This window comes from Oncorhynchus keta, chromosome 6, assembly GCF_023373465.1.
Source record: "Oncorhynchus keta strain PuntledgeMale-10-30-2019 chromosome 6, Oket_V2, whole genome shotgun sequence".
In the NCBI taxonomy this organism is placed as follows: Eukaryota; Metazoa; Chordata; class Actinopteri; order Salmoniformes; family Salmonidae; genus Oncorhynchus; species Oncorhynchus keta.
In genome coordinates, this window is record NC_068426.1 from 44,164,656 (window position 1) to 44,191,594 (window position 26,939).

A 26,939-nucleotide genomic window follows, 5' to 3' on the forward strand; every position below is an offset into this window, starting at 1 on the left:
TGTTTGTTTTCACTGGATGAGAGATGAAAGGAGAGTAGAAGATGACACCGTTTCTGAAAGGACCTCCTGGTGTCCCCCTGCTGCTGTTGCCATGATTATTTATTTGTTTGATGCGTTTCTTCATTTGATCTGTGGAGAAGATTGAAATAAAAAAAATACAGGGAACATCTACTGCTGCAGTTCCCTACTTGGATTTTGATTTATTTGCTGGACAGGAAGACTTGAAAAGTGAGATATGATTCATGTATAACAATTGTAATTGCGACGCATTCCCCATCCAGGCTGCATCGAAGCAGATGCCAAGCCAAACCTGTGTTAAAGTGGCATAATGCACAACCGCAACATGAGAGCCATAGCCTGCCGAGCTAAAGCCCAAGTGGTTAATTCCTCAATTGAACACCATGTAGGGGCACTACAGTCCCCACAATTGCCAAGTAAAACACTATAGCTCCCCACTACACATCCATCCGGTTGGTTAAAGTCGCTGCCAGTTGGCACAGGTCTCAGACTCCAGTAAGTGCCTACAACTGACTCATCAGTTGGCGGGGGATCGGGATAAGAGAGAGAGAGAGAGAGAAGGGAAGCCAAATGCGAAGAAAAAAAATGCTTTCCATTCTCAGGGAGACAGGTAGCAAGTCTTTCCATGCTGTTATTTTGTAGCCCTTTCCTGCAGGCAAATGATCTAGTGGCCTCATGGATAGAATTATATTAATATTCTTCACAATGATTCTTTTTCTGTGTCACAAGGTTTTGTTATATTTCAGTCTTCTGTGATGTATATAAAGTGTAATATTGGGATGCAAACTCAAAATTGAATACATTTCAACTCTATATCTGACTTGGTGCATGTGCCTTCTTTTTTTAAGATCGTAACCTTGTGTGTGCGGTGTATACTTTTGTTAAAGTAGAAGAAGAAGACTATCAGGAAACACTGAAGAGGAGCCATGTAGGGTCCTTTCTTTTCTCAAGAATTAGGTCATTTCTCATCATACTGGGTCATTTCTCATCATACTGGGTCATTTCTCATCATACTGGGTCATTTCTCATCATACTGGGTCATTTCTCATCATACTGGGTCATTTCTCATCATACTGGGTCATTTCTCATCATACTGGGTCATTTTGTGACTCGTGTTTTCTTCCAACTAGGTAGTTTGTAATTTAAGTACATCCAACAAACTTGGTTAATTGCATCTGTATCATCAGTAGTAATGTAGTCACATTTTCACTCCTTATTTCCCTATTCAGTGGGAAAAAAGTAACAGAATTAGCCTCCCTCTACGGACGAGTGCGAGGAACAAGAAAAGTGGTAAATCTGTGGAATAATCCTCTTTTGTCAAAACTGTCAAAGGTCACGGACTGCATCCCAAGCTGAGTCTGGCAGGTCACCTGGGTGATCTCCTCCCATTCAGTGCCATTGACCCAGGGCAAAGCCAAGCCCACTGGAAGTCATTAATGTCGCTCAGTTACCACTGGGTATCCATTGTCCTCGTAGTGCAGGATGAAAGCAGAGAATCCAGGGATCTAGGTCAGTGCCGGGGCCATCGGCAGCCAGTATTGGGCTATTGCTTCTAATTGCCTTAATCAGTAAAAGTGGGTGGGGGGGGCGGGGCCAGAACGTGGTTTACATGGACCATCCCCATTAATCCTAGAACCCCTCCCATCTTTTAGATGGAGCAGATGTCAATCATTTTGCTCCCCCCTCACCCAGTCGTCACTGTGTGGGGAAATGGGGAAGGGGGGTGGGTGTACCTACTAATGTGAAGTTGAGTGTCTAATTAGGCCTGGTGGTTTATATGTGTGTGTGTGTGTGTGTGTGTGTGTGTGTGTGTGTGTGTGTGTGTGTGTGTGTGTGTGTGTGTGTGTGTGTGTGTGTGTGTGTGTGTGTGTGTGTGTGTGTGTGTGTCATTGCACATGGGTGTTGCAGGTTTGTATGACTGAGTGTGTGTCAGAAGCAGCCTTGAGTGCAGTATTGCTGTATAGGGGAGTGTCTCATCTGTCTGTGTCTGCCTCTGTCTGTCTGTCAGCCGCTGTTCTTGGAAGCTTTCACAATCTGCAGCCTTTGTTGTGGCGCTGCCACGGATGTGTGTCTGTGAGGGGCTTAGTTTGTGGTTGAGGCCCTGACACGAAAAGAAAGAGATGAGTGTGGGGAAAGCCGTGCGCGTACTACTCATTTACAGTAAGCGGGAGAAGCAGCTCCCGCTGTGATCCTTTGATCAGCCCAGAAAGCATCTGGTCTTTAGCATTAGACGGTAAACAAGTCTTAAAGAGCAAAAAGCAGCTTTTAGTCAGACAACTGTTTGGGAATGGAGCTTCATTATATAGCACTGCACAAGATGGTCACAATAATATAGTGGGTGTGAACACGAACTCAATATACTAAACTATGCCACTTTCACATGCTAGTTGGAACTAGGAAACTCGAAAATGTTGCTTTTGACACATGTAATTATTTGCGTGAAATTGATCGAAATGAAGCCTGGTTTGTTGTAATGTGCTAAGGTAGACCTACTGTACTTTTAGATTTGTCTGATAGGGTTAATCACTGATTTTTGATAGGCTAATGTTACTTGATGAAGACATGCTGTTAGCACCTGAACTTTTGTCTTGAAGCTTAAATGTAGCAATGAATTCTGATAAATTCTAAATAAATTCTATTTAATTACCTCTAAATATGTAGGCTATAGCAGCCTATAGGTAGGTAAATGGTGATTTCTTCCCTGTCTTCTCTCACTCTGTCAGTGAATAACTGTAGGTGTGTGTGCAGAGGCCCGTCGGTCGGAGGCTTGACTACTTCATCGGGCCAAATCCGACATAAAAAGAACACAGACAGAAAACTCTACCAGCTAAAACATCTGTCCTCAAAACAGTTTGCTAATTGAACTGTCCAAGTGCTTAGCGTACAAAAAACGTACCATCTCTATTGCGTATGAACACGAGCTGATCCACTGGATGAAGCTCATCACACCAACGAGATAGAGGATCCAAATGTACCCTGTTTGCCTGCATGCTCATAAAACTCCATGGACCCCCTCTTGTGCAGTGGAACTCAGAAATATATGTGGTTACTTGGTTACTGTGCTGTCCTTGGTTACTGTGCTGTCACCACGTTTCGAAGGACGCTCAAATCGCTTAAAATAACCCTCATCAAGATCTGATAGTCCTACCCATCACATTATTATTACAGTTATATGATAACTTATCACAATGGTGCTCGTTTAGGAAAGTTAGACCAAAGCTGAATCGATGTCTTGCAAGATCACAATGGTTCATTAGTATTTTAGCATATCACCAGTAATGTTACACCAGAAACATCGCTCCAGTCATTTCTTATCTGAAGCTTTGATTAAAAAAAAAAAAAATAGGCCTACAAGAGAGGCTAATAGTTTGTCAACACAGTCTGCTTTAATTTGTTCACGAAACAGTAAAATGTGAACAAATGTCTTTCACAAATGACAGTCATGAAGGACTATTTTGAAATGAGGTTGGTGTTTGAGACAATATCTGTTGGCAAAGGCAGAAGTTGCAATTGGAGGATGCATTTTATGTTTAGGGCTATTCTACAATTGTATTCAATAGGCTACATCAGTCGGTACAAACGTTGATTAAGAAATTATGATGTCGTAAAAAAAAAAGCTCCCTCACCTAAAATAAATTGCATTAGACCCTTTAATTGTCTGCACATGCTTGTGAATTGTTGCATTATTTAAGAGTGCAAAGTGGTTTGGTTCCATTATTCAAATGTGTATCAAGGTTAAGATGAAAAGTCACTTGCATAGTAGAAGCCCGCTTACTGCCGACACTGGGATGTTTACGGTAAATGTCTGTTGCCAAGCCTCAAACCCTATCTCCGCACAATTAAATGTACAAATGATGTAAATTGAAATCTAGTCGCGCTGTTTCTCCTTAAACTTTCATCAAGGAGAAAAGCCCCTAAGCGAGAGAGAGAAATGTGTGTAAGGAATGAGGCTGCTAAAAATGTAGTAGTTGCTGACTGCGTTGCTCCTCTCTCTCTCTCTTCCCCCTTCTCTCCCTCTTTTCCCTCTCCTCTCTTCCCCCTTCTCTCCCTCTTTTCCCTCTCCTCTCTTCCCCCTTCTCTCCCTCTTTTCCCTCTCCTCTCTTCCCCCTTCTCTCCCTCTTTTCCCTCTCTCTCTCTCTTCCCCCTTCTCTCCCTCTTTTCCCTCTCCTCTCTTCCCCCTTCTCTCCCTCTTTCCCTCTCTCTCTTCCCCCTTCTCTCCCTCTTTTCCCTCTCCTCTCTTCCCCCTTCTCTCCCTCTTTTCCCTCTCCTCTCTTCCCCCTTCTCTCCCTCTTTTCCCTCTCTCTCTCTTCCCCCTTCTCTCCCTCTTTTCCCTCTCCTCTCTTCCCCCTTCTCTCCCTCTTTTCCTCTCTCTCTTCCCCCTTCTCTCCCTCTTTTCCTCTCTCTCTTCCCCCTTCTCTCCCTCTTTTCCCTCTCCTCTCTTCCCCTTCTCTCCCTCTTTCCCTCTCTCTCTCTTCCCCCTTCTCTCCCTCTTTTCCCTCTCCTCTCTTCCCCTTCTCTCCCTCTTTTCCCTCTCCTCTCTTCCCCCTTCTCTCCCTCTTTTCCCTCTCCTCTCTTCCCCCTTCTCTCCCTCTTTTCCCTCTCCTCTCTTCCCCTTTCTCTCCCTCTTTTCCCTCTCTCTCTCTTCCCCCTTCTCTCCCTCTTCCCCCTTCTCTCCCTCTTTTCCCTCTCCTCTCTTCCCCCTTCTCTCCCTCTTTTCCCTCTCCTCTCTTCCCCCTTCTCTCCCTCTTTTCCCTCTCTCTCTCTTCCCCCTTCTCTCCCTCTTTTCCCTCTCCTCTCTTCCCCCTTCTCTCCCTCTTTTCCCTCTCCTCTCTTCCCCCTTCTCTCCCTCTTTTCCCTCTCCTCTCTTCCCCCTCTCTCCCTCTTTTCCCTCTCCTCTCTTCCCCCTCTCTCCCTCTTTTCCCTCTCCTCTCTTCCCCCTCTCTCCCTCTTTTCCCTCTCCTCTCTTCCCCCTTCTCTCCCTCTTTTCCCTCTCCTCTCTTCCCCCTTCTCTCCCTCTTTTCCCTCTCCTCTCTTCCCCTTCTCTCCCTCTTTTCCCTCTCCTCTCTTCCCCCTTCTCTCCCTCTTTTCCCTCTCCCCCTTCTCTCCCTCTTTTCCCTCTCTCTCTCTTCCCCCTTCTCTCCCTCTTTTCCCTCTCTTCCCCGCTGTGGGGGACAGCTGGCTCACATCCATCATCCCTTCACAGAGATATAGTTCAGTGGGCCACTGTCAGTTAACCTGTTGTTTTCTAAAGAAACACTCACCCAGTCCATAGCCAGGGACTTTGTTTTTCTGATATCTGGATAGTCTAAAAACATGTGTTTGAAATACTGTATATATCTTTTAATAGATTGCGGGGAGGGTGCACTCTGTTTCAGCATGGAAGGTGGGGGAGGGGCAGAAGAGGAGCAGGGCCTGGTGCAATAGAGGGTGGAGAGAGAAAGTCTGCGAACTCTTGCAGGTGAGAAACTTGTTGCTGCAATAGGTTATCTGTCATCTAGTGGTAGTGTCTATATTGACCCCATCAAATTGATGTTAAGAAGCTAGCTAGCTACACTAGCCAGCTAAGTTAGCGTATGTTGCTGCGCTCCCCATCCCTGTCTACAACAATCACTCTATTCATATTCAACAACAGCCTACCGGTTGGTTGATCATTGTAGCCTACTCCTTCTCATTTCGCCAAGTTAATTATAATTCCATTTTGCATTGATTAGAAATCTCCCACCTCACTTGCTACACATGGAGCCTCTGACTGTATTGTAGGCCTGTACTGCCTTTTTTTGTGGGGCACACCCATAAAAACTGTCATAAAACTGTTTTATTAATATTTGAAATGACATGGTATATCCTTGTGTAACCGATGTGAAATGGCTAGCTAGTTAGCAGTGGTGCGCGCTAATAGCTAATAGCATTTCAATCGGTGACGTCACTTGCTCTGAGACCTGAAGAGGTTGGTCCCCTTGCTCTGTAAGGGCCGTGGCTTTTTTTGGCACGATGAGTAACGATGCTTCGCGGGTGACAGTTGTTGATGTGTGCAGAGGGTCCCTGGTTCGAGCGAGGGGACGGACGAAAATTAAACTGTTACATTTATGATGTTGACTCGGATCACTGGTTGCTGCGGAAAAGGAGGAGGTCAAAAGGGGGGTTGAGTGTAACTGATGTGAAATGGCTAGCTAGTTAGCGGTGGTGCGCGCTAATAGTGTTTCAATCGGTGATATCACTCGCTCTGAGACCTGACGTAGTTGTTCCCCTTGCTCTGCAAGGGCAGTGGCTTTTGTGGAGCGATGGGTAACAATGCTTCATGGGTGTCAGATGTTGATGTGTGCAGAGGGTCCCTGGTTCGAGCCCAGGTAGGGGCGAGGAGAGGTACGGAAGCTATACTATTACATTTGTAAACTCAGCAAAAAAATAAACGTCCTCTCACTGTCAACTGCTTTTATTTTCAGCAAACTTAACAGGTCTAAATATTTGTATGAACATAACGAGATTCAACAACTGAGACATGAACTGAACAAGTTCCACAGACATGGCACTAACAGAAGTGGAATAATGTGTCCCTGAACAAAGGGGGGTCAAAATCAAAAGTAATAGTCAGTATCAGGTGTGGCCACCAGATGCATTAAGTACTGCAGTGCATCTCCACCTCCTCATGGACTGCACCAGATTTGCCAGTTCTTACTGTGAGATGTTACCCCACTCCCCAGTCCATGACGGACCCTCCACCTCCAAATAGGTCCAGCTTCAGAGTACAGGCCTCGGTGTAATGCTCCTTCCTTCGACGACAAACGCGAATCCGACCATCACCCCTGGTGAGACAAAACAGTGACTCGTCAGTGAAGAGCACTTCTTGGCAGTCCTGTCTGGTCCAGCGACGGTGGGTTTGTGCCCATAGACGACGCTGTTGCCGGTGATGTCTGGTGAGGACCTGCCTTACAACAGGACAACAAACCCTCAGTCCAGCCTCTCTCAGCCTAAGGCTACGTTCACGCAGGTGAGAAGTGACCTTGGGCATCTTTCTTTTGGTGGTTTTCAGAGTCAGTAGAAAGGCCTCTTTAGTGTCCTAAGTTTTCATAACTGTGACCTTAATTGCCTACCGTCTGTACACTGTTAGTGTCTTATCGACCGTTCCACATGTGCATGTTCATTAATTGTTTATGGTTCATTGAACAAACAGGGTTTAAACCCTTTACAATGAAGATCTGTGAAGTTATTTAGATTTTTACGAATTATCTTTGAAAGACAGGGTCCTGAAAAAGGGACATTTCTTTTTACGGTGAGTTTATTTGGAATCGGTGTTAAAGTGTTAAACCAATCAAAATATATCTCAAAGTAGCCATTGATAACTGCTTTGCACACTCTTGGCATTATCTCAACCAGCTTCATGAAGTACTCCCCTGGAATGCTTTTCAATGAACAGGTGTGCCTTGTTTAAAGTTCATTTGTGGAATTTCTTTCCTTCTTAATGCGTTTCGGCCAATCAGTTGTGTTATGACAAGGTAGGGGTGGTTTACAGAAGATAGCCCTATTTGGTAAAAGACCAAGTCCACATTATGTCAAGAACAGCTGGTTGAGAGAATGCCAAGAGTGTGCAAAGCTGTCATCAAGGCAAAGGGTGGCTACTTCGAAGAATTTCACATTTAAAGTACATTTTGATTTGTTTAACACTTTTTTTATTACTACATAATTGTGTATGTGTTATTTCATAGTGTTGATGTCTTCACTACTATTCCACAATGTAGAAAATAGTAAAAATACAGAAAAACCCTAGAATGAGTAGGTTTGTCAAAAATTGACTTGTACTGTATGCTGTATGGCAGTGCTGATGATATGTAAATCAAAGAAAAATATCTCAAATTAATATGCAACCATTTTAAACAACCGCATTAGAATGAGAAGCAAACATGTGTTTTACTTACCTATCTAAAAGTGGATCTTTTCGTTCTGAAAAAAAAGGATTCCGCGCTCAAATCAAATCTTTGCTCACTGACAGAGTTCTCAAATGATAACCAAAACCGCCATCGATAAAAGACAGTACCGTGCAGCCGTCTTCATCAACCTGGCCAAGGCTTTCGACTCTGTCAATCACCACATTCTTATCGGCAGACTCAATAGCCTTGGTTTCTCAACTAACTGCCTCGCCTGGTTCACCAACTACTTCTCAGATAGAGTTCAGTAGGTCAAATCAGAAGGCCTGTTGTCCGGACCTCTGGCAGTCTCTATATGAGGGTGCCACAGGGTTCAATTCTCGGGCCGACTCTTTTCTCTGTATACATCAATGATGTCGCTCTTGCTGCTGGTGATTCTCTGATCCACCTCTACGCAGACGACACCATTATGTATACTTCTGGCCCTTCTTTGGACACTGTGTTAACAACCCTCCAGGCAAGCTTCAATGCCATACAACTTTCCTTCCGTGGCCTGCAATTGCTCTTAAATACAAGTAAAACTAAATGCATGCTCTTCAACCGATCGCTGCCTGCACCTGCCCGCCTGTCCAACATCACTACTCTGGACGGCTCTGACTTAGAATACATGGACAACTACAAATACCTAGGTGTCTGGTTAGACTGTAAACTCTCCTTCCAGACCCACATCAAACATCTCCAATCCAAAGTTAAATCTAGAATTGGCTTCCTATTTCGCAACAAAGCATCCTTCACTCATGCTGCCAAACTTACCCAAGTAAAACTGACTATCCTACCGATCCTCGACTTCTGCGATGTCATCTACAAAATTGCCTCCAACACTCTACTCAGCAAACTGGATGCAGTTTATCACAGTGCCATCCGTTTTGTCACTAAAGCACCTTATACCACCCACCATTGCGACTTGTATGCTCTAGTCGGCTGGCCCTCGCTACATATTCGTCGCCAGACCCACTGGCTCCAGGTGATCTACAAGTCCATGCTAGGTAAAGCTCCGCCTTATCTCAGTTCACTGGTCACGATGGCAACACCCATCAGTAGCACGCGCTCCAGCAGGTGTATCTCACTGATCATCCCTAAAGCCAACACCTCATTTGGCCGCCTTTCATTCCAGTTCTCTGCTGCCTGTGACTGGAACGAATTGCAAAAATTGCTGAAGTTGGAGACTTATCTCCCTCACCAACTTCAAACATCTGCTGAGCTAACCGATCGCTGCAGCTGTACATAGTCTATCGGTAATAGCCCACCCATTCTTACCTACCTCATCCCCATACTGTTTTATTTATTTACTTTTCTGCTCTTTTGCACACCAAATATCTCTACCTGTACATGACCATCTGATCATTTATCACTCCAGTGTTAATCTGCAAAATTGTAATTATTCGCCTACCTCCTCATGCCTTTTGCACACAATGTATATAGACTCCCCTTTTTTTTCTACTGTGTTATTGACTTGTTAATTGTTTACTCCATGTGTAACTCTGTGTTGTCTGTTCACACTGCTATGCTTTATATTGGCCAGGTCACAGTTGCAAATGAGAACTTGTTCTCAACTAGCCTACCTGGATAAATAAAGGTGAAATAAAAAAATAAATAAAATAAAAAATCGGAGGTCCTGTTGTCCGGACCTCTGGCAGTCTCTGAGGGTGCCACAGGGTTCAATTCTCGGGCCGACTCTTTTCTCTGTATATATCAATGATGCCGCTCTTGCGGCAGGTGATTCCTTGATCCACCTCCACGCAGACGAAACCATTCTGTATACATCTGGCCCTTCTTTGGAAAACCTCCAAATGAGCTTCAATGCCATACAACACAACACTCCTTCCATGGCCTCCAACTGCTCTTCAATGTTAGCAAAATAAAATGCATGCTCTTCAACTGATCGCTGCCCGCACACGACCACCTGACTAGCATCACTACTTTGGACGGTTCTGATTTAGAATATGTGGACAACTATAAATACCTAGGTATCTGGCTAGACTGTAAACTCTCCTTCCAGACAACAAAGCCTCCTTCACTCATGCTGCCGAACATACCCTCGTAAAACTGACTATCCTGCCGATCCTTGACTTCAGCGATGTCATTTACAAAATAGCCTCCAACAGTCTACTCAACAAATTGGATGCAGTCTATCACAGTACCATCCGTTTTGACACCAAAGCCACATATACTACCCTCCACTGCAACCTGTATGCTCTCGTTGGTTGGCCCTCGCTACTCCAAATCATCTTTTAGTCACTGCTAGGTAAAGCTCCGCCTTATCTCAGCTCACTGGTCACCATAGCAACACCCACCCTCACTAACTTTAAGCATCAGCTGTCAGAGCAGCTTACCAATCACTGTACCTGTACACAGCCAATCTGTAAATAGCACATCCGACTACCTCCTCCCCATATTATTACTTACCCTCTTGCTTTTTTGCACCCCAGTATCTCTACTTGCACATCCTCATCTGCACATATATCACTCCAGTGTTAATTGCTAAATTGTAATTACTTCGCCACTATGGCCTATTTATTGCCTTACCTCCTTAGTCTATTTGCACACACTGTACACAGATTTTTCTATTGTGTTACTGACTGTACGTTTGTTTATCCCATGTGTAACTCTGTGTTGTTGTTTTTTGTCACACTGCTTTGCTTTATCTTGGCCAGGTCTCAGTTGTAAACTGGCCTACCTGGTTAAATAAAGGTGAAAAAAACAGTCACATGGAATTTGACTGTCATCATGACCGCCAGTGTGCCGGTCCACTCACACTGACAGCGTCGTGAAGAAGGCGCAGCAGCGCCTCTTCAACCTCAGGAGGCTGAAGAAATTCGTCTTGTCACCAAAAGCACTCACAAACTTCTACAGATGCACAATCGAGAGCATCCTGGCGGGCTGTATCACCGCCTGGTACGGCAACTGCTCCGCCCTCAACCGTAAGGCTCTCCAGAGGGTAGTGAGGTCTGCACAACGCATCACCGGGGGCAAACTACCTGCCCTCCAGGACACCTACACCACCCGATGTTACAGGAAGGCCATAAAGATCATCAAGGACATGAACCACCCGAACCACTGCCTGTTCACCCCGCTATCATCCAGAAGGCGAGGTCAGTACAGGTGCATCAAAGCTGGGACCGAGAGACTGAAAAACAGCTTATCTCAAGGCCATCAGACTGTTAAACAGCCACCACTAACATTGAGTGGCTGCTGCCAACACACTGTCATTGACACTGACCCAACTCCAGCCACTTTAATAATGGGAATTGATGGGAAATGATGTAAATATATCACTAGCCACTTTAAACAATGCTACCTTATATAATGTTACTTACCCTACATTATTCATCTCATATGCATATGTATATACTGTACTCTACATCATCGACTGCATCCTTATGTAATACATGTATCACTAGCCACTTTAACTATGCCACTTTGTTTACTTTGTCTACATACTCATCTCATATGTATATACTGTACTCGATACCATCTACTGTATGCTGCTCTGTACCATCACTCATTCATATATCCTTATGTACATATTCCTTATCCCCTTACACTGTGTATAAGACAGTAGTTTTGGAATTGTTAGTTAGATTACTTGTTGGTTATCACTGCATTGTCGGAACTAGAAGCACAAGCATTTCGCTACACTCGCATTAACATCTGCTAACCATGTGTATGTGACAAATACAATTGGATTTGATTGATTTGATCCACAGATTATACCCCTCATCACAACCTTCTCAAACATAAACAGACTCCTTCATTCCAGACTCAAACCGCATTCACCCAAACACAACATACCCACTCCAGGAATTCAGACCTACAGTATATCAGCATGCTGCAGGAACCACAATCTAAGGGATCTCTTAGTCTATGCATAATATTCCAATAAACCACCTATAGAACGACAGTACAATAGACAATTCCCACACATTCAAAATCCACATGCACAAACCTCCAGTCCTATTCCTCAACTCATGACCATTCAGAGCACCAAAATTGTATATGCCATAACATGCACATTATGTCACAACATTTATATAGGAGAAACCAGTCTCACAGTCTTGACACGCCTCAAACAGCACATCTACACAATTGAATAAAACATATTACAAACACACCTGGAAAAACACTTTCAAAACCACCCTACAACCTCCCTGCGCATTACCGGTCTGGAGATGAAAGCTTCCAGGGAAAAGCAGCTGAATCCAGGTGGATATCAAAACGTATGACCTTGGCTCCACTTGTTATGAATAGTAAGGAGTAGTATTAGTCATTGACTGTGGGAGTTGGTGAGGGCTTAATTAAGAGAGCTGGAGGGGCCACCGACACAAGGAGGAAGTTCAATAAAAAAGTATGTATTTATTTGCTAAATCTGGTTTTGTCTTTTTTATATGTAATTGTATTTCACGGTAATGTCTTCACTTGTATTCGGCGCATGTGGCAAATACAGTTTGATTTGATTTAGTCGGGCTAATAGGAAACATTGTTTGCATTATGAGCTATACCTGCTACAGTAATACAGTAAAATTGTGAAAAACAAGTTTTCAAAATGCCTCCAGCTGTCCATCACTACTGTAAATAAAAACACAGCATCTTGTTTACATCTTGTTTACATTCTTTATGGTAACCACAATGTCACAAATAATTTGTAGCCTCCTTTCCAATTGCTTTTAGAGTTTGGGATTTTCAAATGTGCGCTGTGAGAAAATCGAATTATAATAATAATAATAATAATAATATCTTAGTAAATAAATATGCATTATGCAAGGAAAATGACGAGCAAAAGATCCTCGCCAAAAAATGTATTTTAGAGACTATAATACTGTACATGGCATCCATGTCATTTTAGAGACTATAATACTGTACATGGTATCCATGTCATTTTAGAGACTATAATACTGTACATGGTATCCATGTCATTTTAGAGACTATAATACTGTACATGGTATCCAGGTCATATTAGAGACTATAATACTGTACATGGTATCCAGGTCATTTTAGAGACTATAATACTGTACATGGCATCCAGGTCATTTTAGAGACTATAATACTGTACATGGTATCCAGGTCATTTTAGAGACTATAATACTGTACATGGCATCCAGGTCATTTTCATTTCTCTTGTTGGAATAGATAGTGTTGACGAGTAGAAACAAAAAGAAAAGTTTGATTTTTATTTAGACCACTCATTGTACAGTAGAGAGACATTAGCGCCTTGGGACCCAAAAGAGTAATCAGTGCTCTTTCTCCCCCTTGCGCTGGTGTGAAGCAATGAAACAGTGACACAGGGTACCGTACTTAACCTCAAATTACCTCAAAATCCCGCTGAATAATCTCAAAACTTTTAGTTGAGGAACCACTGTATACAGTAGATGCAGACCCTTGGGCTTGCTGTCCCACATCTCCTGCCACACATCTATCAGAATGGCTCTAATCTTACATTTGGCTTCATCTACCTCTCCCGGTCATACTTTATGAACTCCTCTCCTGCCACACATCTATCACAAGTCACCCATGGTACATGGCGGTTTTTATGTTCTCAAACACGGCCAAAGCCTTCTATTGTCACCTAGAGTCACATTTGTTTATTCCCAAGCTACATCACACAATATTTTACATACAGCAGGTTTTTAAAGGACCATAGAGTTCAGTATGCTTTGTGTTTTCTTTTTGCCATGGAAAACTCAGTGCCGTGGTATCGCAATACTGGTATCAAGACAACCCTCCATTATTTGACCGTCTCAAAATACACCACCCTGTGGTAGGGTGTCATAGGTTGTTCCATTTACACAGCATAAGATAAATAGTCCACAGGTAATATAATTTAAATAATTCATGTAACCTAGTGAAATAGAGATTTCCAAAACAACATCACCTATGAAATGTTACACAGGGAGCAAACATTTATTGCTGAAAACATTTTGTTTGTACAAAACATTCAAAGTTCTTCTATAAGAAGAAAATATCAAAAATGGTGACAAAGAAAGTTTTAGGAAAGAGTTCTGGAAAAATGGGAGCAACTTTTGTTAGATAGTAAAAATCTAAAGACACATGCTAATTTATGTGAGGTAGTTTTAGTTTCACCGCTAATATAATGGGCACGGAAGCAGAAACATCTTCCCAAACTAACTCAATTGGTCCTATTGCTTAATCATTGTTTTTCATCCTCAAAATGAAGTTAGCTTGCTCTTTATTTTCCCAGGACACCTGTAATACAGCAACTAACTAGTGCTAAATCTCAGATTGTTCACTTTAATTTTTTTAACAGTACCTAGGCCTATCATTCCGAGGAATTTAATTTTCAATTGATAATTAGATTACATTTCTCCAGATAACCTACAGAACTTCTGATAAATGCAATGTGGAAGCAAATACCGTAGCATCATTTCAGATACCATATTTTGTACCGCATACAGTAGACATAGAGGTCCTACTTTGAATCAAATGCACCAATGTTAGCTTTCACATGAAAAAAGACTTGTCACTCTAAAATGATTGTCTTTTGTTTCGTTAGCAGCCAATACAAAAATACAATTTGCATACTAGTAATCAAGAATCCTGAAAAATAATGGAAAATGACCTGTTCCAGACACTTGCAATAGCTTTTGTTGCTTCAGGTTCTTTTCACCTTACAGCAGGACAATAACCCGAAAAACACAAGGCTGAACAGACACTGGAGTTGCTTACCAAGATGACATTGAATCTTCCTGAGTGGCTTTAGTTACAGTTTTGACTTAAATCTACTTGAAAATCTATGGCAAGAAATGACAATTGTTGTCTAGCAATGACCAACTTGACAGAGCAACAACCAACTTGACAGAGCTTGAATATTTTTTTAAGAATAATGTGCAAATATTGTACAATCGAGGTGTGCAGAGCTCTTAGAGATTTACCAAGAAAGACTCACAGCTGTAATCACTGTCAACCGTGATTCTAACGTGGATTGACTCAGGGGTGTGAATACATATTTCTGTATTTCATTTTCAATACATTTGCAAACATTTCTAAAAACATGTTTGATCACGGAACCTGATCAAGGGATACTAACATAGTATCCTATTATTCAGTATACTACAAAATGTCATCACTAATATAAGGAAGCAAAAGCAGAAACATCTACCCAAACAAATTCAGTTGGTCCTGTAGTTTTTATCCTCAAAATGAAGATAGTTTCCTCTTTATTTCCCAGGGCACCCATAATACATAGTCACAAAAGTAGCAACTAGTGCAAAATCTTAGACTGTCCACTTTAATTTTCTTTAACGATACCTAGAAAGCTATTTGGTGAACAGATTGTGGCATATTCCTCGTTGTGGTGGTATAAGTACCAATTGTCACCTTTTTTACAAAACATTTTAGGATTTAACGTTCACTCTACAAGGATCATATCTTAAATTCAACATCCATTAACGCGTGCTGATTTAAAAAATAACAATATATCAACAATGTCAGTCATAAATTATCTAAAAACAATATTTATTAGGCTATAAGAGTAGTAAGAAACCACAAACTATATTCAATATGTTGATTATCAGATGTTGGGTAACTACAAACTACAGTACAGTAATCTTTTTGTGCATTTGTACATTTATTTATACCTACTTCCCGAAAATATAGTTAAATATTTTATGATAAATATGTTGAGGTTTTAGTATATGTAATTGAGGTTTCCAGTTAAACATATCAATTGTTGTTTGGAAATATAACATCAGTCAAATCCTGTTTGAATTGAAATAGTATAAACTGTAAAACCGACCTAGCATCACAAACCTAGCAAGCGAAACAGTCGTATGACTTATCCCAGGCATCATTTAAAAAATTAGGCTTTTACCTTTTCTTATTTTTCACATAAACTCTTTGTGGCTGACTGTACAAAAGTGTGAAGAGACTATCTAGCAGGTAGCCTACTGGCAAAAAGTCACTAGAAAGGCATGCTCTGGTTCAAACTAGGTTTAAGTGCCTTTAAGAATACCATTTCCAAAACTGAAATGCATGACTCATTAAACTTAAAGTAACTGTCCAGGGAAAACCTAACTTTTAAAAGTATATATTCTGTTAACTCAAACCCAAATCATTTTGTTGACTCGTTTCATACTCAGATTTGTGGCCAAAGCATAAATTGGACAGAAAAAAAAAACACTTAAACTCCAGCTCAAACTTGTATCTCAAACAGACCATTTAAAAAAGACTGGCTATTTACCCATAGAGAATGATGTCACCCTGCCTCATTGGCTGAGCGGGGAAATCTTCAGTCAACTTGCATGAACATTTTTAATGAACGGAATACACCCACACCATTCTGTTGTTGGGGTACGCACACACAATTCCAACCCAGAAAAGCTGTGTTTTAACATGCTTAATTACCCATTTTTGGAAGGAAAAGTATTTCACTCAAATTGTAATTAATTTTAGGATCATATTTCATAGAAATCTGGAAACACTGGACCCTAAGTATATTCAATAAGTCAAAAACGTGTGCTAATATCATAAGTACTATTCCATTTACATAGCTCAACAGCCTCACAAGTTATGTTGACCTAACTTGGGCTACACAGTACATTGGCACACCTTAACAAACCATACTCAGCATCATTGAACATACCATCATTTTCTACAACTGTACAAGTATGTCAAAGATACACTGTCTCATTTACATGATTCCACTCCCAAAACCATGAATAAATAAACTATTAATACACGATGAACAGGAGAATCCCTGATTTTCAAGGTGACAGATATGAGAAGTCATCGGAGGATAAACAAGTAAGGTTTCAAAATGGCAACTCCTCTGGGGAATGGCTGGCTAATTGACAAGATAAATGGCAACTCCTCTGGGGAATGGCTGGCTAATTGACAAGATAAATGGCAACTCCTCTGGGAATGGCTGGCTAATTGACAAGATAAATGGCAACTCCTCTGGGGAATGGCTGGCTAATTGACAAGATAAATGGCAACTCCTCTGGGGAATGGCTGGCTAATTGACAAGATAAATGGCAACTCCTCTGGGGAATGGCTGGCTAATTGACAAGATAAATGGCAACTCCTCTGGGGAATGGCTGGCTAATTGACAAGATAAATGGCACTACTCTCCAACATCCAGTCCCGAGGGCGAAAAAACACCCTACCACATAGTTAACAAAAGAAAGGCCCATATATGGATTAAACCAAGTAAATATCATGGCTTTAGCCAGTGTGCTATTGATGTGTCTATGTGAGAACATTGAGGTAACATGGACCCCACATTAGATGTGTGACCAAACCCATTCATGCTTCAAAGTCTATTTACAGCGCCTTCAGAATGTATTCACACCCCCCTCGACTTTTTCCACATTTGGTTGTGTTACAGAATTAATTTAAAATGGATTAAATGTAGATGTTTTCCCCCACTGGCCTACACACAGTACCTGATAATGTCAAAGTTGAATCATGTTTATACATGTTTTACAAATGAATTAAAAATGAAAAGCAGAAGTGTCAATAAGTATTCAACCCTTTTGTAATGGCACACCTCATTAAGTTCAGAAGTAAACATGGGCTTAAAAGCCACATAATAAGTTGCATGGACTATGTGCAATAATAGTGTTGAACATGATTTTTGAATGACTACCTCGTATCAATGCCTCACAAGGAACAGCACCTATTGGTAGATGGGTTCAAATAAAATAAAGCAGACATTAAATATCCCTTTGAGCATGATGAAATTATTAATTACACTTTGTATGGTGTATCAATAAACCCTGTCCGTACAAAGATACAGGCGTCCTTCCGAATTCAGTAGCCGGAGAGGAAGGGATTTTACCATGAGGCCAATGGTGACTTTAAACAGTTACAGTTTAATGGCTGTGATAGGAGAAAACTGAGGATGGATCAACAACATTGGAGTTACTCCACAATACTAACCTAATTGAGAGAGTGAAACGAAGGAAGCCTGTACAGAATAAAAATATTCCAAAACATGCATACTGTTTGCAAAAAGGCACTAAAGTAATACTGCATAAGAATGTGGTAAACTAATTCACTTTTTGTCCTGAATACCAAGTGTTATGTTTGGGGCAAATCCAATGCAACACATTATAACGTATCATTCTCCATATTTTCAAGCATAGTGATGGCTGCATCATGTTATGGGTATGCTTGTAATCGTTAAGGACTGGGGAATTTGTCAGGATAAAAAAATTAACTAAATGGTGCTAAGCACAGGCAAAATTCTAAAAGAAAACGTGGTTCAGTGTTTTCCACCAGACACTGGGAGATTAATTCACCTTTCAGTAGGACAAAAACCTAAACCACAAGCCCAAATCTACACTGGAGTTGCTTACCAAGAAGACAGTGAATCTTCCCGAGTGGCCCGAGTTGCAGTTTTGACTTTAATCTTCTTGAAAATCTATGGCAAGACCTGATAACGGTTGTCTAGCAATGATCAACAACCAATTAGACAGAGCTTGAATTTGGAAAAGAATAGCACGCAAAAGTTGCACAATCCAGGTGTGGAAAGCTCTTAGAAACTTTCCCAGAAAGACACACAGCTGCTACAAAGTATTGACTAAAGGGTGTGAATACTTATGTAAATTAGATATTTCTGTATTGTATTTTCAATAAATTTGCTAACATTTCTAAAAACATGTTTTAACTTTTTCATTATGGGGTATTGTGTAGATGGGTGAGAAGTAGAAGAAATTAAATGTGTTGAATTCAGGCTGTAACACAACAAAATGTGGAATAAGTGAAAGGGTATGAATACTTTCTGAAGGCACTGTACATGCACTCCATGTTTCTCCTGTTAAGTAGCTATAGCAGTCCACCCACCACAATTTCTGAGGTTCTGATTCTGACTCGGCAGATCTGAGTAGCTGACTAGACTGCAAAGCTGGCGTCCCAGGATTCTGATCGTGGATTAGTTTGTATGTGACGGTTGGCTCAGGCCACTGCCCCGTTGTAAATCTATAAGGGTAAATCCATTTGAAGTCAATCACTTTTTGATTTAAACAACACTTTCCATACATGTTTGCCCATGGAATAAGTGATCAGAAAAGGACTTTTTGGACCTGAATGCCAAAACATTCAGAAGATAAAGGTGCTCAAAGTTGACCCATGTCACCATACCATGAGACATCCCTGTCTTCATTACTGATTTTAAAAAAGATAAACGGTTGAGTATGATGTCATTTAAAAGATGACAAAGTGTTATCAAACTATTTCATGATATACTTAATATTATATTTAACATTTTCACTTGTGAGTTCCAAATATCTCTATCGGTCACACCAGCGTGAGTTGTTTAATACACGTGATGTCAGATTTGTTTTTATTTTACCTTTATTTAACTAGGCAAGTCAGTTAACTTCTTTGGGGTAGGGGGCAGTATTTTCACGTCCGAATGAAAATCATGCCCAGATTAAACTGCCTGCTACTCAGGCCCAGATGCTAGGATATGCATATTATTAGTAGATGTGGATAGAAACCACTCTGACGTTTCTACATCTGTTTGAATGATGTCTGGGAGTATAACAGAACTCATATGGCAGGCAAAAACCTGAGAACAAATCCAGTCAGGAAGTGGGAAATCTGAGGTTTGTAGGTTTTCAAGTCTTTGCCTATCCAATATACAGTGTCTATGGGGTCATATTGCATTTCACAAGGCTTCCACTAGATGTCAACAGTCTTTAGAGCCTTGTTTCAGGCTTCTACTGTGAAGTGGGAGAGAATGAGAGCTGAGTCATGGGTCTGCCAGAAGGCCATGTGCTCAGTCAGGCGCTTGCCCGTGAGAGTTAGCTCCGTTCCCTTTCATTTCTAAAGACAAAGGAATTCTCCGGTTGAAACAATATTGAAGATTTATGGTAAAAACATCCTAAAGATTGATTATATACATCGTTTGACATGTTTCTACTAACTGTAATATAACTTTTTTGACTTTGTCTGGACCAAGTGCCTGCGCATTTGGATTACTGTACTAAATGCGCAAACAAAAAGGAGGTAATTGGACATACTTTATCGAACAAAACAAACATTTATTGTGGAACTGGGATTGCTGGGAGTGCATTCTGATGAAGATTATCAAAAGGTAGGTGAATATTTATAATGCTATTTATGACTTTTGTTGACTCCAAAACATGGCGGGGCGGGTATCTGTATGGCTTGTTTTGGTCTCTGAGCGCTGTACTCAGATTATTCCATGGTCTGCTTTTTCCGTAAAGCTTTTTTGAAATCTGACACAGCGGTTGCATTAACGTGAAGTACATCTTTAATTCCATGCATAACAGTTGTATTTTAATCAACATTTATGATAAGTATTTCTGTAAATTGAATCTGGTGAAAGTTCAGAGAGCTTTTTGGAGGCAATATTTTGGAGGCAAAACATAACAACGCGCCAATGTCAACAGAGATTTTTGGATATAAATATGAACTTTATCGAACAAAACATACATGTATTGTGTAACATGAAGTCCTGTGAGTGCCATCTGATGAAGATCATCAAATGTTAGTGATGAATTTTATCTCTATTTCTGCTTTTTATGACTCCTCTCTTTAGCTGGAAAAATTGCTGTTTTTTTGTGTCTAGGTGCAGACCTAACATAATTGCATGGTATGCTTTTGTCGTAAAGCCATTTTGAAATCTGACACTGTGGTGGGATTAACAAGTTTATCTTTAAAAGTGTATAATACATGTATGTTTGAAGAATTTTAATTATGAGATTTCTGTTTGAATTTGGCGCCCTGCACTTTCACTGGATGTTGGTCAGGTGGGACGTTAGCGTCCCACGTACCCTAAAGAGGTTAAGAACAAATTCTTATTTTCAATGACGTCCTTAGAACAGTGGGTTAACTGCCTTGTTCAGGGGCAGAACGACAGATTTTTACCTTGTCAGCTCGGAGATTAGATCTTGCAACCTTTCGGTTACTAGTCTAACGCTCTAGCCACTAGACTACCTGCCACCCCCAATGAATGCACTCACTGTTCCTAAATGTGATCGTTCAGTAAGAGGACAGTTAACCCTCGCAGCCTGCTAATTATCTATCGGCTATGTTTCAACTAGTCAATGTAAAATTATTTTCTAACAAGTTTTATTTTCTAACAACAGTTTGAATTCAGATGTGTTCCACCTCCTCATTAATTCACATAAAAGTAGCACATTTCACTGTTGTGTACAATTTATGTTTGAGACTTTACTGAACCGGACAAACTTCTCACTTCGAGGAGAGCCCAAGCCAAGCACTTCCCCAGTGTTTCCGCAGATCAAGTATGCAGACATTTGTGCATCTGTAGTCAGAACAGGCCTCAATCTTTCCTCAGTTAGCGCTAGGACTAATGTAGCCTACATTTTCTAGTTTGGATAATTGTGTTATGCTGTCACCACTTCTGTCAATGTCTGAACATTGCATCCAAAAGCAAACTGGTCACATTCAGGACATAGCACTGTAAGGACTGTGTTTGTGCTAAATGTTTCTGTGAAAAAGCAGTGTGGCCAGATCAAACACTGACTGTTGTGTCAATCGAAACTGGACGTTCTAAATAACTGTTCTAATCACACTGGTTTGAGGGTACACTGCAGTGACAACTGTAGAAGGATCACACTCGTTTGTTGGTACGTGTCAAAGGATTAAAAAATGTTTAAAAAAAATGTAAACCTTTAACTTCAATGATCTAAAAAGGTGTAAACTCTGATTTTTTAAAATTCATATTTGCATATGTAGCTTAGGCCCTATTTCACATCATCTGAGGTTTTTGTGTTTTGCCACTGAAATGATAATTGAATAAAATGTTAACTTTAACTACTACCAGTCTACCACAAAGGTGACCGCCGGTCAACCCACCATTAAATGTAAACTTAAATCATCATGTCTATTCTATTATCTATATTTCCAATTATCTATTTGATCTATGCTCCGTCAAGATTGTGGCTTTGAGTCCCACGAGGGACAAGTATTTTTATTTTTAAATGAAAAAAAGAAATAAAATGTGTGCACTCACACATAAGTCACTCTGGATAAGAGCATCTGCTAAATGACAAATGTACATTCCTATGATTTCAATAGGTTTCCTATGGAGGATTGACAGTATAATTTAAAACAACAGATATTCCCATTCAAGTCAACATTCTCTGATGTCTGGACCTCCAACCATCTTTGTGGTTCCACTTGAAATGTAAATGTTATTCCCATTTTACTACATTTATTAGCCAAACCATTATACCCACCCTGTATTCAAGAGCATGTTGTGTCTCAACCGATGGCAAAATATATCAAATAGTTTGACAACCCTGTTTGTAAGCTTTTCAAATTATATAAATCTAATCCGTTTATATTTTCCAGTGATGAAGACATGGATGTCTTATGGAATGGTTAGGTATGAAGAATGGGTCAACTTTGAGCACCTTAATCTTTTGAATATGTTGGCATTCAGGTAAAAGAAAAAGCTGTTTCTGAGCACGTCTACAATGGGCAAATATGTATGGAAGGTTTTGTTCAAATCAAAAGGGGTGGATTAACCCTAAATCCACCTAAACTGATTGGAGGGTGGTCATCCAAGCTAGTGTGTTAATCTGATCCAGGATCAGCAAATCTGGGAAGCCTGCTCAGTGAAACTGATACGGGACTGTGGGAGATGACGAGGTGAACTGTAGTTGGAAATCTGATCTGGGGTCAGCAGATCTGGGCAGCCTGCTCGTTGACGGCAGTCCGGGCCTGGTGGGCCCTGGTGCAGGAGGACGTGTGTCTGTTGAAGCTGTCCCGCCACATGAAGCGCTTGGCACACAGGCTGCACTCGTAGGGCTTTACACCCGTGTGAATCTTCATGTGGCCCACCAGGTGGTGCTTCATCTTGAAGCTCTTACCGCACACGGCGCAGCCGTATGGCCGCAAGCCAAGGTGCATGCTCATGTGCCGGTCCCGTTGGCTCTTGTGGGTGAAGCTCTTGCCACACTGGCAGGGGTACAATTTGTAGACCACTGAGGCAAAGCCCGAGTGGGAAGTCTCTTCCTGGAGGCCACTGGGGTTTCCTTCCAAACCACCGGCACTCTCCTCACCCCCGGTTGCACCTCCTAGCAGGTCGTTCTTCAGCCCAAGCGGGGTCCCTTCGACCTTGTCGGTGGAGAAGCCCTCCATGGATGTGCCATAAAAGTCCAGCGGGTCCTCCTCCAGGCGATCCTCCAGCTGAGCTGCCAGCTTCTCGTCGATGCTGTGGCCCAGGGAGCTCTTGCTGGCCGAGGCTTGGGAGAGGTTAAAGTTCATCTGCTCTGGGTCAGTAACCGCAGGGTCCCCGCTAAACAGAGCCCCGCCGTCCCCGCAATCCTCACGCCTCTCTGACTTCACATGGACCCATTTCCTGTGGCCCATGATGCTGGGTGGGACGTAGGCTGGTCTGGAGTACTGGTAGTCCCCCTCACCAACCTCCTCGTCATCCCCGTCCTGGCTGGTGGCCTCGCTACCTGAGCCGTCGTGGTCGACCGGCGGAGAGCAGCTGCCGCCGGGCTGGGTGCTGTTGTTCTCCAGAGAGGATGGGGAGAAGCTGTTCTCCAGGAGCTGATCCATTTCCATCTTGGCAAAGCCCTCCACTGCTACTCCGCCAGCCTCCAGGCCCATGGAGCCATCCCCAGGGCTGTGGTAGCTGCTGTCCCCAGGGGAAGGCCTGTCCCCAAGCCCACCAGAAGACTTGTGCACTAATGTTCTTGCGCCGCTTCCTACCACCTCTAAAAGCTCAGTGCACTTGTCCACCACGTGCCACATCTGGAGGAAGCTTGCTGCAGTGAGGAAGGCTACCACTTCGCCGGCCGGTAGGTGCAGGGTGCCTGTGTAGCAAGAGAGGAGGAGGCGTTCGAACACACATGGATGCATGACGTCGGGTAAAACACAACGGGCGCTGTTTTTGAGGAGGACCTGGTCGCAGAAGTAGGGCGAACTGGCGGCCAGGACGGCCCGGTGAGCGCGGTACTGGTGGCCCTGGATGACCACGATGATGTCACAAAGCTGGCCCCTCTGCCGTTGCTGGTTGAGCTTCTGAAGCAGGGATCCGGAGAAGTTTGGGAAGTCCACGCGGAGCACGTTACCCTCGGACTCCATGGCAGCCAGGGTTCTAGATCTAGAACATGTAGAACATCAACAAGTCAATCATCATGTTGAAGTTAAATATGTGGGTTCTAGATCTAGAGCATAAAGGTATTACTTACTGTACATAGGCCTAGTACTTTGCAATCCACTCATGTTTTAACTTTGTGAGCACAGTTTCTGTGATATTCCTTATATCACTGACAAAACAGAAAAATACACTTTCAGTCCCACTTAGCTAGATGTGATAAAAACAATATGTGTGATTAATTATTCATGTCAGTTTAAAAGAAGTTAGACAAATATTTCATAATTATATTAATCATGAGATCACATGGAGTAGCTAGAACTTGCTAAAGATGGCCATAAAATGTACATAAGTGGGGTGTACTCACTAACCACCTTCGATCCAGTGTTCATGTGAGAAAAGTAATACCGTACAAAACCTTTTTTTAAAATTATTATTACGAAAATTAATGACAGCTGTGATGGAAACAGGAAGGTTCGGTACAATTTTCTAAATGCCTACAGAACGTGTTCATTCCACATGGTGGGACCTTTCTGTGTCGGTAACATGTATTATGCTAGAAATGGCGGTGGAAACGCCTTCATGCGCAAATACTGATTTAAAAACCATCATATTGAAGCAAACTTGGGAGTCCGGCGATGACATGGTGTGTGGTCCTCGACTCGGGAAACCATACAGTTTATTAGGTACAGATGAAGTTAGTTATGACGAACTTCACAGGGTGCTGAAAGTGCACGCTATGAGCTTCATGGTTTTTTCCAATAAATATCGAGGGACTCATTCTGGTGACATGATGATCGATGCTTGGCAAAAACAAATATCCATAATAATCTCATAATGTAGACTAGCCTCGCGCACTGTATCTGCGAACTGTTGGTTAGAAGGCATGTGATGTGTCAAGACCAGAGGACGCAGGCTATTTAGGCAACAGTTGTGACAAAACTATTGGTTGAGTTGAAAATGCGATGGAAACACATTTAGATTTGTATTATACATGAACATAATGTATTATACATGAAAACGTAATAAAAATGTAATGCTGTGTGTCTACGTCATCACGCACTGTTTTTTCTCCGCAACAAGTCAGTTTTGGTGGAAACACTCCACTTGACGGAAAATGCAAATATTTTCTTTATGCAGATTTTTGAATATTCGCATGAAATCTGTCGCCAACTAAATCTATCGTCAACTAGCTAATGATACTCAATGATAGAAGCTGTCACCGAGTAAATACAATTGAATACTCACAATGAAGAAAAAACGTAGGTAAGCCATATAGGTTTGGATTTCAACATCTGCAAACTGTTATGTGCATATTTGCATTCAGAACACTACGTGCAAGTGTAAACATGTCCATTTCCCGTGTGATTCACAAGATGCTGAAAAAAACAATGTTTGCAGAAGCTGGCTAGCTGAGCTATGGCGCTAACCCAAGTAGAATGCACGGAATACATCAAATTCTAACGATCATGATGAATTCCTAGGTTTTCAAGAATGACTGGCCATACGTAAATATCTAGGTGTCGTACATGCATGAAAAATAGAGTTGTCTCACCTTTGATTTCATTTTGATCTTTTGATTTAGAATACAACAGTCACCTCTCTTCCGAGTTCCACCGGATTTCTTTCAGGTTACGTCATCACGTAGCCAGGAATCGCATGGCGCGTTATGAGCAATGTAAACAAACTCACCGGCAGCCCGCCCCCACTGTCTGGTTTCCACAAGATAACACAGCAACAAAGTCACAGTCACAAATCAAATCGAATGGAATTTGTCACATGTGCCCAATACAACACCCAACACCTTACCGTGAAATGCTTATTTGCAAGCCCTTAACCAACAACGCAGTTCAAGAAATAGAGTTAAGAAAAACATTTACTGAATAAAATAAAGTAAAAATGAAATAAAATACCGAGGCTATATAAAAGGGGTTCCGGTACCGAGTAAATGTGTTAGTCGAGGTCATTTGTACATGTAGGTAGGGGTAAAGTGACTATGCATAGATAATAAACAGTGAGTAGCAGCAGTGTACATGTAGGTAGGGGTAAAGTGACTATGCATAGATAATAAACAGTGAGTAGCAGCAGTGTACATGTAGGTAGGGGCAAAGTGACTATGCATAGATAATAAACAGTGAGTAGCAGCAGTGTACATGTGGGTAGGGGTAAAGTGACTATGCATAGATAATAAACAGATAGTAACAGCAATGCTAAATCAAATGTAAATAGTCCAGGTGGCCATTTTATTCATCGTTCAGCAGTCTTATGGCTTGGGGGTAGAAGCTGTTAAGGAGCCTTTTGGACCTAGACTTGGTGCTCCGGTAGCAGAGAGAACAGGCTATGACTTGGGGGACTGAAGTCTTTGACCATTTTTGGGGCCTTCCTCTGACACTGCCACGTTAGTATATAGGTCCTGGATGGTAGGAAGCTTGGCCCCAGTGATATACTGGGCTGTATACACTACAATCTGTAGTGTCTTACAGCTGGATGCCGAGCAGTTCCCATACCAGGCGGTGATGCAACCGGTCAGGATGCTCTCGATGGTGCAGCTGTAGAGCTGTTTGAGGATCTGGTGACCCATGCCAAATCTTTTCAGTCTCCTGAGGGGGGAGTCAACTTTTGCTACAAAAATGTGCTTTTAGGTCTTAATTTAAGGTTAGGCATAAGGTCAGCATTGCGGTTAAGGTTAAGTTTAGATTTAAAATCAGGTCTTAACTAGTGACGACCCAACTGTCTGAGTTGCCATATCAGTTAGAATGGCAGGTGAGGGTTCCGGAAGGATTATCTGACATATTCGTACTCCTGTAGATTCCTAATGTTCCTAATGTCTTTATTGTTCATTGTAAAAGTTGAAATAATGAAAGATATGACTTTCAAATGAGACGTTTCTGTTCATCTCATCCTATATCAACAAAATAAAAATGACATGCTCCCTT

At 41.8% G+C, this 26,939-nt stretch overlaps 1 protein-coding gene and 1 pseudogene across 1 annotated transcript; both read right to left on the reverse strand.

Annotated features, from left to right (window-relative positions):
• The window catches only part of LOC118385557 (serine/threonine-protein phosphatase 2A catalytic subunit beta isoform-like), a 369,785-nt pseudogene that overhangs the window by 228,526 nt on the left and 114,320 nt on the right, over window positions 1–26,939 (reverse strand).
• On the reverse strand, window positions 13,086–25,718 carry LOC118385556 (zinc finger and BTB domain-containing protein 43-like). The gene is made up of 2 exons (XM_035772782.2): window positions 25,559–25,718; window positions 13,086–24,009 (listed from the first exon to the last, which is right to left on the reverse strand). The coding sequence occupies exon 2, from the start codon at window positions 23,988–23,990 to the stop codon at window positions 22,575–22,577; it is 1,416 nt and encodes a 471-aa protein (XP_035628675.1). The 5' UTR covers window positions 23,991–24,009; window positions 25,559–25,718; the 3' UTR covers window positions 13,086–22,574.

What these genes read in the sequence shown, in the direction of transcription:
- LOC118385556 (XM_035772782.2), bottom strand. Translation starts at nt 23,990, where the DNA reads ATGGAGTCCGAGGGTAACGTGCTCCGCGTGGACTTCCCAAACTTCTCC.